This window comes from Lithobates pipiens, unplaced genomic scaffold, assembly GCF_037356315.1.
Source record: "Lithobates pipiens isolate NorthernLeopardFrog02 unplaced genomic scaffold, aLitPip1_a1.2 Scaffold_23, whole genome shotgun sequence".
Classification (NCBI taxonomy): domain Eukaryota; kingdom Metazoa; phylum Chordata; class Amphibia; order Anura; family Ranidae; genus Lithobates; species Lithobates pipiens.
In genome coordinates this window covers 122,107,078-122,119,740 of record NW_027507785.1, presented here as the reverse complement: position 1 = coordinate 122,119,740, position 12,663 = coordinate 122,107,078, and the positions used below count along the sequence as shown (strand labels likewise).

Here is a 12,663-nt window from a genome sequence, read left to right as displayed (position 1 = left end):
CTTGAGGTGCTAAAATGGCAGCAGTACAAACCCCCCCCCCCCCCCCCCCCCCCATGACCCCATTTTGGAAAGTAGACACCCCGAGGAAATTGCTGAGGGGCATGTGGAGCCCATTGAATATTTTTTTTATTTTTTTTTGTCCCAAGTGATTGAATAATGACACACAAAAAAAAAAAAGTTTACAAAAAGTTGTCACTAAATGATGTATTGCTCACACATGCCATAGTTATATGTGGAATTGCACCCCAAAATATATTCTGCTGCTTCTCCTGAGTACGGGGATACCACATGTGGGACTTTTTGGGAGTCTAGCCACGTACGGCATCCCGAAAACCAATCACTGCCTTCAGGATTTCTAAGGGTGCAAATTTTTGATTTCACTCCTCACTACCTATCAGTTTCGAAGGCCATAAAATGCCAAAATGGCACAACCCCCCCCCAATGACCCCATTTTGGAAAGTAGACACCCCAAGCTATTTACTGAGAGGCATGTTGAGTCCATGGAATATTTTATATTTTGCCACAAGTTGCAGGAATATTACAATTTTATTTTATTTTTTTTGCACAAAGTTGTCACTAAATGATATATTGCTCACACATGCTATGGACATAAGTCAAATTAAACCCCAAAATAAATTCTGCTGCTTCTCCCGAGTAGGGCTATCACATGTGGGGGGGCTTTTTGGGAGCCTAGCCGTGTACAGGACCCTGAAAACCAAGCACTGCCTTCCGGATTTAAATATAAAACGCTACCAAAAAATGTTAGCGATCGCAGGGATCAGGCCTGACTCTGCGATCGCTGCAGTTATGTGTTTAGTGTTTTGTAAGTGACAGTGATCGATCGATACTGCACTTGGGTGGGCTGGGCAGAGGGGCAAAACGCAGGTGCTAGCAGGTATCTGGGCTGATCCTGCTAACAATGCATTTTTTTGGAACCCTAAACTGCTGGGGACGCTAGTATAGATCTGATCAGATATTGATATGTTCAGATTCTATACCACTACGGGAGGTTTGCTTTGCGCGTGGGTGTTAGCGGTACTGGCACTAACCTAGCGCTGCCTGGGGTGACACAGACCCTGACCCTAAAACCTAATTGATATCACCCGCCGGCTGATCAGGGGGTTAAACCTTTATTGGGTAATAAATGGCGGGTGCCCTGATGCTATAAAAAGCAAACTAACCAGAGTCACCCGTAACACTTACACGGTGATCACTGGTGAAAGGGTTAACTAGGGGCAATCGGGTTCAAATTTTTATTAGGTAGTATATGGGGGTCCCTGGCGCTATATAAAAAGCTGACGGGGAACCTAAATAACTAACTGGCTAACCGGCAAACTAAAATAAAAATAATAATTTTGTTCATTTTACTTTATCTTTTTTTTTTAAAGCGCCCCTGTCCCCATGTGCTCGCATGCAGAAGCGAATGCATACGTAAGTCCCGCCCACATATGAAAACGGTGTTCAAACCACACGTGTGAGGTATCGCTGCGAACGTTAGAGCGAGAGCAATAATTCTGGCCCAAGACCACCTCTGTAACTCAAAACATAAAACCAGTAAAAAAAGTGAAAATCGTCGCCTATGGGGATTGGGCGCCATTCCACGAGCGTGTGCAATTTTGAAGAGTGACATGTTGGGTATCTATTTACTCACAGTAACTTCATCTTTCATATTATGCAAAAATTGGGCTAACTTTACTGTGGTGTTTTTTTTTTTTTTTTTATTTTTTTTTTTTTAGCACAAAACCTGTTTTTTTTGTTTCCAAAAAAAAGCATTAGAAAAATTGCTGCGCAAATACCGTGCGAGATAAAGTTGCAACGACCACCATTGTATTCTCCAGAGTGTTTGCTAAAAAAACATATATAATGTTTTGGGATTCTATGTCATTTTCTAGTAAATAAATGATGATTTTTACATGTAGGAGAGAAATGCCAGAATTGTCCTGGGTGCTCCAGAACGCCTGATGGCGCTCCCTGCATGTTGGGCCTCTGTATGTGGCCAGACTGTAAAAGTCTCACACATGTGGTATCGCTGTACTCAGGAGTAATAGCAGAATGTGTTTTGGGGTGTAATTTGTGGTATGCATATGCTGTGTGTGAGAAATAAACTGATAATATGACAATTTTGTGGAAAAAAAAAAAAAAGTAAAAAAAATCTTGATTTTGCAAAGAATTGTGGGAAAAAAATCTTCAAAAAACTCATCATGCCTCTTACTAAATACCTTGGAATGTCTTCTTTCCAAAAAGGGGTCATTTGGGGGGTATTTGTACTTTTCTGGCATGTTGGGGTCTCAAGAATTGAAATAGGACGTCAGTACTTCAGGTGTGATCAATTTTCAGATATTGGCACATAGCTTGTGGACTCTATATAACTTTCACAAAGACCAAATATTATCCACCAATTTGTACTTATTTTTACCAAAGATATGTAGTAGTATAAATTTTGCCCAAAATTTATGAAGAAAAAAATTACTAATCTGCTAAATTTTATAACAGAAACAAAGAGATTAATTTATTTTTTTTTACAGAATTTTCTGTATTTTTTTCTTTTTATAGCACAAAAAGGAAAAAAAAACAAGCGGTGATTAAATACCACCAAAAAGCTCCATTTGTGTGAAAAAAGGGACAAAAATTTTCATATAGGTCCAGTGTTGCATGACTGAGTAATTGTCATTCAAAATGTGAGAGCACCGAAAGTTGAAAATTGGTCTGGTTATTAAGGGTGTTTAAGTGCCCAGTGGTCAAGTGGTTAAAACCTTTTCACTGTTACAAAACCAAACGGAGAGGTAAGACCTATTCTATATCTCAAAGATCTGAATCGGCACTTAAACATCCGATCTTTTCGCATAGTCAATCCGATCGGTTGCCTCCATCCTGGAAGGAGGGGAGTTTTTGGCTTCTATCGATATCAAAGACGCATCTCTCCACGTGCCAATATTTCCCACTCACCAGAAATTTCTGCGCTTCAAAATAGAAGATCATAATTTTCAGTTTGTGGCCCTGCCATTCGATATACACAATTTTTTTTTTATTTATATATTTATTATATATGTGTGTGTGTGTGTGTGTGTATATATATATATATATATATATATATATATATATATATATATATATATATATATATATATATATATATATATATATATATATATATATATATATATATATATATATATATATATATATATATATATTCAATGATAATCAAGCAATAATACCTTTTTAATCGAATAAAGTGCAATATTCAAAAGAGAAGCATGGAAATTTGCAAAAATTCTCCAAAAACTGCAGAATACATCAAAGTTATGAGTAGGGCAGCAACTATCCTTTTCCTAATGGATTAGTTGGCAGATTATTTGTTTGGATTAATCAGTTAATGACCTTAACCATTATAATACAGGGCACTTTCGCCCCCTTCCTTCCCAGCCCAATTTTCAGCTTTCAGCGCTCTAGTGCTTTCAGTGACAATTGCGCAGTCATGCTACACTGTACCCAAATTAAATTTTTATCATTTTGTTCGCACAAATAGAGCTTTATTTTGGTGGTATTTATTACGACTAAGCGCAAAAAAGCGGAAATTTGGAAAAAAAAAAAACTATTTTCTATTTTAAAAGAAATCTAATAAAATCAAATTTTGTCATAAATTTAAGCCAAAATGTATTCTGCTACATGTTTTTGGTAAAAAAAATTCCGTTAAGTGTATAATAATTGGTTTGTGTGATCACGGACATATGTACGCAAATGATCATGTACATGTGTGCAGGTGATCACGTACATATGTGTGCAGATAATCATTGGGACATGTGATTTTAGTGGGACATATGTGGGGGACATGTTTTTATTAGTAGGGACATCTTTTTATTATTTGGGGACATGTGTGGGGACATTGTGTTTACTGTGTGGTGATTTGTGTGTACACTAGACTAGTGATCAGTGAGTAAAAAGCTGTAAAAAACAGCTCATACTCACTGATCATCAGCCGGCTGCAGAGATCTGCTCTCCTCTCCTCAGCGATGACTTCTGTGTGAGGAGAGGAGGAGCCGATTGCCTAGCAACCGGCTGTTTGTTTACATCACATGACGGCCGTGATTGGACACAGCCGTCATATGATCAGGAGGGCCAATCACAGAGCCCTCCTGCCGATCTCAGATGTGCCGTGTCCGGGTGACACGGGCGCATCGGGATCGCGCCGCTGCGCGGGTGATCCCGCTCCTCCTGATGGACGTTCCTGAACGTCCTATCAGGAGTAGACGGCTCCCACCCGGCCGTATATGTGCATTGGCCGGGTGGGAAGTGGTTTAAAAAAAAAAAAAAAAAAAAAGTCTGCTGACTTTTAATAATCGGACACATGCCTTTCTCGGGGGTCCAGCAATGCGGAGGATCGAAGCCCTGCTAGTCTCCCCCTCTGGGGCGCCGGTGGTTTAACTGTGGGCACCTGAGGGAAGAGAGGCAGTCTCCCTTCCTGCGCCGAAGGGAGTGACGTCAGGGTGGAACTCCACTTTAATGCTTAACACAAAAAAATAAAAAAGCAATTCTTAAAAAAATCTCTATGCAGTGGTAAATATAAATAACCAACTATATGGTTAGGGAGCAAAATATCGAATCCACTCAGAGAGAGAGAAAGAGCTCTCTCTATCCTCTAATAGTGTATTGGAGGGTGAATCTGATATCTTCAGACTTGGATCCATTTTTTATTTAAAAAAAGTCTTCCTTAGAAAAAAAGGTTATTTTAAGAACATTTGTTTGATTTTCTAATTGTTAGTGAGGTCAAATCGACATTCATTTTAAACTACAATGACAGGAAAATGTTAAAATAAAAAACTTCTTGGTCAAAGGAATTTTCAGATGGTGTATGTGGTTTGCTTTCCTTTTTAAAAACGGAATGAAAAAACAAGTGAAAATTTCAAACATTCTTTCCTTCATCGAATGTACAAAGATTTTTTTCATCTGAATATTCTCATCTGAAAATTGATTAGTGCAACCAGAATAAGGCTCGGTACACACCTATGTAGTTTGCTTTTGATCTGTTTCTGCAGTGCTTTTTTCTGTGTGCGTTTTTTATTTTTGCGCATGCGAGTTAGTATTTTTTTTTTTTTTTTGGGCCAATTTGTTGTGTAGATTAAAAAACAAATTGCTGCAAAAATGCTTTACATGCTTTTTTTCTGCTGCTTCTCCATTGAAGTATATTGAACCAACAACTTTGTTTTTTGTTTTTTTTTTGTTTTTGTTTTTTTAAAACAAAGAAAAAAAGTCACTGACCCTTTCCAAATGGGCAGCGGCTGAAAAAAGCATAGATGTAAACGTGTCCCATAGGAAACTATGTAAATGAACTGTAGTGTGTTAATGCAAAAAAGCACCAAAAAAAAAAAAGTAAACCAGGTCTAAGACTTTTTGTATCATAATGGGTTTAAAAAAAACTAAAATTGGCCCTTTATAGCACAAAAAAGCAGATAATCACTACTGTAAGGGGTTAATTTTTTTTACTGTAGAACTTAAAGTAATATTTACAGTAACAATTATTTGCTTTTTTTTTTTTTTCTCCTTTCCCTATTGTTATTGATCGATTTAATTATGAAAATTGATTATGAAATCGATTTGTTGTTTCAGCCCTAATGAGTGCAAAGAAATGTATCGTAGGATAACAAATTTTGTAAAGTGCTTGTGCAAGAAAACGGAAACCATCCAAGTGTTGTCGCTATTGGTTTGCCCCAGCCTCTCGCCTCATATCGAGATCCCTACGGGTTGAGTCAAGCCTCTTGTATCGATGGAGCAATGATTCCCCAGCACTCAATTGATTTCGAGGTATCCAAGAAAGCACCAATATAAAGATCAATTTCATGGCTCATCAAATACAGATTACATGTAATGAAAGAAGGGAGGGCTCCATGGTGTAGTAATACAATTAAAATGTAATAAAATACACTTAATAACTTAAAATCAATGCATACAGCTTCACATATGAAAGCACTTCCAGTCTCGTCCACGACCGGAAGTGACGACACCCGGCTCCTCCCTGACGTGTTGTGTCACTGAACTCGGGACTTCATCAATTATTTTACAAACTTCGAAAGCTGTATGTGCAATATGATGACCTCAGAATTTTTGAGAAAATTGTTCTTATTTACAGTTTTTGCGCACCTTCCCTTTTTCGCCATTTCTTAAGACACAATTTAAAATTTACAAATATTTGATATTAACTCAACTCGATAGTTTTTTTTTTTTTTTTTTTTTTTTTTTTAGCTTTTATATTTAGTAGGAATGTTGTAAGTTTTTTGCCATGCTTGTATCTGCATCTGGTTTGGGTGGGGTCATTTACAAACTCTGAAAAGCTGATGGGGGGGGGGGGGGGGTGGTGGTGAACTTCCTTGCGGATCCCAGGGAGGGAGTGGGAGCTGGGTGCCTGCAAAAACTGGGTATGGAACTCCGCTTTTATATTGAGTAGAAATTTTGTAAAACTTATTTGTATCTACTAACGATTTTAGTTTTATTTTTAGCAAGCAATTGAAAACAGGCATAAAATGCTCCAGCCAACTGAGTTTAACCACTTCAATACAGGGCACTTTCGCCCCCTTCCTTCCCAGCCCAATTTTCAGCTTTCATCGCTCTCGCGCTTTCAGTGACAATTGAGCGGTCATGCTACACTGTACCCAAATGAAATTTTTATCATTTTGTTCGCACAAATAGAGCTTTATTTTGGTGTTATTTATTCACGACTCCGTTTTTTAATTTTTTGTGATATAAGCGCAAAAAAAGCAGAAATTTGGAAAAAAAACAATATTTTCTTTTTTCTATTTTAAAAGAAATCCAATAAAATCAAATTTTGTCATAAAAATGTATTCTGCTACATATTTTTGTTAACGGAATTTTTTTAAGTGTATAATAATTGGTTTGTGTGATTACGGACATATGTACGCAAATGATCATGTACATATGTGTGCAGATAATCATTGGGACATGTGATTTTAGTGGGACATATGTGGGGGACATGTTTTTATTATTAGGGACATGTGTTTTTTATTTGTGGACATGTGTGTTTTGGGGACATATGTGGGGACATTGTGTTTATACTGTGTGGTGTGTTGTGTTTACACTAGACTGATGATCAGTGAGTAAAAAGCTGTAAAAAAACAGATCATACTCACTGATCATCAGCCGGCTGCAGCGATCTGCTCTCCTCTCCTCAGCGATGACTTCTGTGTGAGGAGCGGAGAAGCCGATTGCCTAGCAACCGGCTGTTTGTTTACATCACATGACGGCCGTGATTGGACACGGCCGTCATGTGATCAGGAGGGCCAATCACAGAGCCCTCCTGCCTTTCTGAGATGCGCTGTGTCCGGGTGACGCGAGCACATTAAGATCGCGCCGCTGCGCGGGCACGTGCGCGCGCGATCCCGCTCCTTCTGAAGGACGTTCCTGAACGTCCTATCAGAAGTAGACGGCTCCCACCCAGCCGTATATGTGCATTGGTTGGGTGGGAAGTGGTTAAAAGTGGAGTGCAGAGCCTGGCAGTTAAAAAGGTTGAGTGCCGACTCTTTCAAAACGACGAAATATCAAATGTCAATAATATAACCAACACAAATTGCATTCTAGTTTTTAATAAGTCATACCTATCACAATGTCCTGTCATTTATTTTCTTTTCCCCTCATAGCATGTCTTGGTAAGCCCCAGTGCAGAGCAGTATGACAGCCTTTTGCACCAGCTACGTGAGCGAATGGATGAAGGACGAGGGGAGACAATATATGTTATTGGTCAAGGATCTGGTATGTTGATAGTTTACTACACTTGTTCATAAATGTTGTGTTTTTAAGCATGAATTTTTTTTAAATGTGTATAGGTTATATTCTTTGATCCGGCAGTGGACCCCAAGCTTTGCGGTGCCTGGGACCGGTATTGTGCAGCCAATTTTTCCTGGGCCCAGTGTTTGTTCCGCCCCCCTGTCACTAAATGGGTGCTCCTCTCCTCTTTCTGATGCCCCGAGGCACAGCAAACGCATACAGATACGTAATTTTTGGTGGGTCAATTTCTTGGATCATGCATATTAATTTTGCTTATTTTATTTGATATTAGTGTAGTTTTTTTTTTTAAATTTGTAATTGTGGTGTGATTTTTTTTTTTTTTATTTTTTTTTTTTTTATTTTTTTTTTTTATTTAAGCTTATAATTTATTTATTTTTTTAATACAAGTTCAATTAATTTTGTTTGATAATTCGCTGCACTTTTTTGCACTTAAGTATATGTTATTTCAAAAAAAAAAAAAAAAATCCTTTACAATCACTTTAAGGATTGAGGGTTGCTATCCTTCTTCTATTCCTAACCTTTCTCCGTTTTGCTTTATTTAGTGAACTCTCATATCCACCTTCTTTAGAGATTACTTTTTGTCTGGGATCTTCCCTCATATTGTCCTAATGGCAAAGGTTAAAGCGGTATTTAACCAAAAGTGCAGCTAACCAGTCATTGGATTTGGTGGTTGCTGTGGTGGGTGTTTTTTTTTTTTTTTTGGGCATCGATCCTTCTCTATTTTCATCTGATGACCTGTCCAGTAACACACCTCTAGTATTAGAATGCTTTGACTCTGGATGACGGGGCACCTTTTCGACAGCAGCATTGTCAGTGTAGCGGAAGAGACTAGCAGATTCTGTCATTTAACACCTGTTGGTGTTTAAATGACAGAATTACTGGCAATATCACCTGGTGGGGGGAAAAAAGTAACTCCACTATTGTTGGGAGAAAAAACATTCCCTCTGGGTGATGTGTATTGCAAGGATTATGACAACCTTTGTTGCAGATTCCTACCATTCTGAAGAAATTCCTGTGTTCTCTGTTCTGAGTTGGTCTAATGAGAGTGGTTTCATAATTATCAGTCGGCTGTGCAGCTGCAGAGCTTTGAGGAAAGCTGCTGGGACTGCATCCCTTTAGACATAATGTTAGGATTATTCTTCTCTTGTGAAAAGTCAAATTCCAGGTGTATTGAGAAGCGGACCATTTATTTCTGATTTGTCACACACAAGGGCAGTAAGACTTACACAAAGGAATGTATATTCCACCCCCCCCCCCCCCCATAACTATAATAATACAGCCTCTAAGCTTCTATTGGCTGAGGAAACACAGATAGCTGCTTGGTACAAGTTGGTACTTATTTTGGCTAATCGGGGTTTCCTGTACAATCTTATGCTACCATATATGGTTAAGCCTAATCATCCTACAACTTACTATGGAGTTAAAGCACAACTATACAGCAAGTTAATTCCAGAACGTGTTCAGAAGTCATTTTAAAAATCAGTCTCAGGGTTATTGTTTTTCTGATAGTCACACAATAAACATTTAAAACTTTTCTAACACTTATCCCCTGCAATAAAATGTAATTTTTGGTAGAAATGTCTGAAATCTGACCTGCATCTTAAACCCCCATACACAATTAGTTTTTCTTCAGATTTTTGTCTTCAGATATGCCAAAACCAAATAACGAGGTCAATAGAGGTTGACCGATATATCGACCGATATTTGGCGTTTTTTAATTCATCGGCATGAGCCGATTGTAAAAAGGCTGATTATATCTTCAGTGCGACTTGCAAATGACTTCTGTAACAGAAGTCAATGCAAGTTGCCTGAGTCTTCAGTGAAGCACTTGTTTCCTCTTTGGGCAGTCTGCCAAGAAAAGAGCAAAGAGATACAATGTTTTTTTTTTCCTTCCAAAAGTTTTGATTACCTGTTTGTGTATTTAATAATTTTTTTTTTTTTTTTTTTAGCTAAATTATACAAGTGAACTGATTGGAGGGTTGTTTTGTTTAATAAATGTTTAAATGTAAGAAATTTGCTGTATCACTTATTACTTAACCACTTAAGGACCGCCGCATGTAAATGTACGTCGGCACAATGGCACCGACAGGCACAAGCACGTACATGTACATGCTTGCCTTCCAGCGGGTGGGGGGTCCGATCGGACCCCCTCCCGCTGGCTGCGGCGGTCCGTTTCGCTTCAGGAAAGATCCGGGATGAGGGGATGGCCGTTGGTTTCTGGCCATCCCCTCACGATCGCTCCTGGCATAAACACAGGCAGGGAGCAAGTGATGTCATTCTCCTCGGGGTGGTCTTTTTGACCGGACTGCGAGGCGAACACATAGTAAGTGCACCAATCACTACACTGACATGTAGGTACACATAGACACACAAATCGCCCCCCCCCTCTCCCAGTCAGTGTCACTGATTGCAGTGATCATTTATTTACTGATCACTGCATTTAGTGTCAGTTGTGACAGTAAAAAGTGTCAGGGCAGTTAGTGTTAGGTCCAGGGTAGCCCCCTACCCCCCTAATAAAGGTTTAAACCCCTGATTGCCCCTAGAGTTAACCCTTTCACCCCCTTTTGCCAGTGTCACTAAGCAATCGTTTTTCTGATCGCTGCATTAGTGCCGCTAGGTAGCTAGTTATTTTTTATGTTCACCGCCAGGTTTTTATAGCGTTAGGTACCCCCATATACTACCTAATAAAGATTTTAACCCCCTTATTGCCCTTGGAGTTAACCCTTTCACCAGCAATCACCGTATAGGTGTCACTGGTGACGCTAGTTAGTTTGCTTTTTATAGCATCAGGGCACCCACCATATATTGAACAGATCAATATCTGATTTGATCAGATCTATACTAGCGTCCCCAGCAGTTTAAAAAAAAAGGCATTGTTAGCAGGATCAGCCCAGATACCTGCTAGCACCTGCGTTTTGCCCTTCCGCCCAGCCCACCCAAGTGCAATATCGATCGATCAGTCACTTACAAAACACTAAACGCATAACTGCAGCGTTCGCAGAGTCAGGCCTGATCCCTGCGATCCCTAACAGTTTTTTTTTGGTAGCGTTTTATATTTAAATCCTGAAGGCAGTGCTTGGTTTTCGGGGTCCTGTACGTGGCTAGGCTCTCAAAAAGTCCCCCACATGATATCCCTGTACTCGGGAGAAGCAGCAGAATTTATTTTGGGGTGTAATTTGACTTATGCCCATAGCATGTGTGAGCAATATATAATTTAGTGACAACTTTGTGCAAAAAAAAAAAAAAAAAAAAATTGTAATATTCCTGCAACTTGTGGCAAAATATAAAATATTTCATGGACTCAACATGCCTCTCAGTAAATAGCTTGGGGTGTCTACTTTCCAAAATTGGGTCATTTGGGGGGGTTTTGTGCTATTTTGGCATTTTATGGCCTTCGAAACTGTGATAGGTAGTGAGTGAAATCAAAAATTTGCACTCTTAGAAATCCTGAAGCCAGTTATTTGTTTTCGGGGTGCCGTACGCGGCTAGACTCCCAAAAAGTATGTGGTATCCCCGTATATAGAATATATTTTGGGGTGCAATTCCACAAATAACTATGGCATGTGTGAGCAATATATCATTTAGTGCCAAATTTTTGTAAACTTTTTTTTTTTTTTGTCATTATTCAATCCCTTGGGACAAAAAAAATATTCAATGTGCTCAACATGCCCCTCAGCAATTTCCTTGGGGTGTCTACTTTCCAAAATGGGGTCGTTTGGGAGGGGGGGGTTTGTACTGCCCAGCCATTTTAGCACCTCAAGAAATGAGATAGGCAGTCCTAAATTAAAAGCTGTGTAAATTCCAGAAAATGTACTCTAGTTTGTAGACGCTATAACTTTTGCGCAAACCAATAAATATACGCTTATTGACTTTTTTTTTTTTTTTTTTTTTTTTTTTCTAAAGACATGTGGCTGAATACATTTGGCCTAAATGTTTTTAATTTTCAGTCTTTTTTTCTTTTTAGATCGTAAAAAATAAATATCGCAGAGGCAATCAAATACCATCAAAAAGCTTTATTTGTGGGAAGAAAACATTTTGTTTTGGGTACAACATTGCATGACCGTGCAATTACCAGTTAAAGCAGTGCAGTGCGAAATTGTAAAAAGACCTCTGGTCCTTAGGCTGACAATTGGTCCGGGGCTTAAGGCTTAAGTGGTTAAGGCTGCTTTCACACTGGAGCAGGCAGGCGTTGACGGTAAAACGCTGCTAGTTTTAGTGGCGCTTTACCATCATTTTAGTGGCACTATTCGGCTGCTAGCGGGGCACTTATAACCCAGCTAGTGGCCGAGGTTAAATGTGCCCGTGAAGGGGGGGCGTGGCCTGGAGCTTCATGGTGTAGGACGTGCTGAGTGAGAGCTCCGTCTGAGACCTTATCCTTTTACCTTATCCTTTGGGGATTTTTCTTAGCTATTTACCGTACAGACGCCCGGGAACCTTGTGCTCACTTTGTGCCTCATGTCGCCGACTAAAAGACCCTCCGAGGCGGCCGCCAAGCTGGCTAAGTTCCGCCACGAGGGCCAGGGCGCGACGGAGCAAGATGGCGCCGGCCCCGCACCTACCGCGGAGGAGTCTCCTGCAAACGACACCGCTAAGATCCTTGAGGCCGTCTCCTCCTGCCAAACCGCCCTCACTACCAAGATAGAGGAGGTTAAGATGGACATCTCCCATATTCGGCATGACCTGCAGAAGCTGAGGGACAGGGTGTCCGAGGCCGAACGAAGAGTGGAACACGTGGAGACGGACATCCCTCCTTTACAACACTCGGTCGAACGTTTGCAGCACCAACTTAGTGTCGTCCTTCACAAGCAGGACGACATGGAAAATAGGCTTCGACGCTGCAATCTTCGTTTCGTGGGTCTCCCGGAA

At 39.8% G+C, this 12,663-nt stretch overlaps 1 protein-coding gene across 2 annotated transcripts in view; it reads left to right on the top strand.

Moving 5' to 3' along the window:
- GTPBP1 (GTP binding protein 1) overlaps positions 1 to 12,663 on the top strand; it is a 163,852-nt gene that overhangs the window by 25,479 nt on the left and 125,710 nt on the right. Inside the window, exons 1-2 of one of the 2 annotated variants that reach the window (XM_077452293.1) lie at positions 5,690 to 5,802; positions 7,650 to 7,761. In XM_077452293.1, coding sequence (XP_077308419.1) covers positions 5,773 to 5,802; positions 7,650 to 7,761 — 142 coding nt within the window. In that variant the 5' untranslated portion in view covers positions 5,690 to 5,772. Of the gene's footprint in view, positions 1 to 5,689; positions 5,803 to 7,649; positions 7,762 to 12,663 lie in introns of those variants that run through there. The other variant, XM_077452291.1, reaches the window with a different exon arrangement.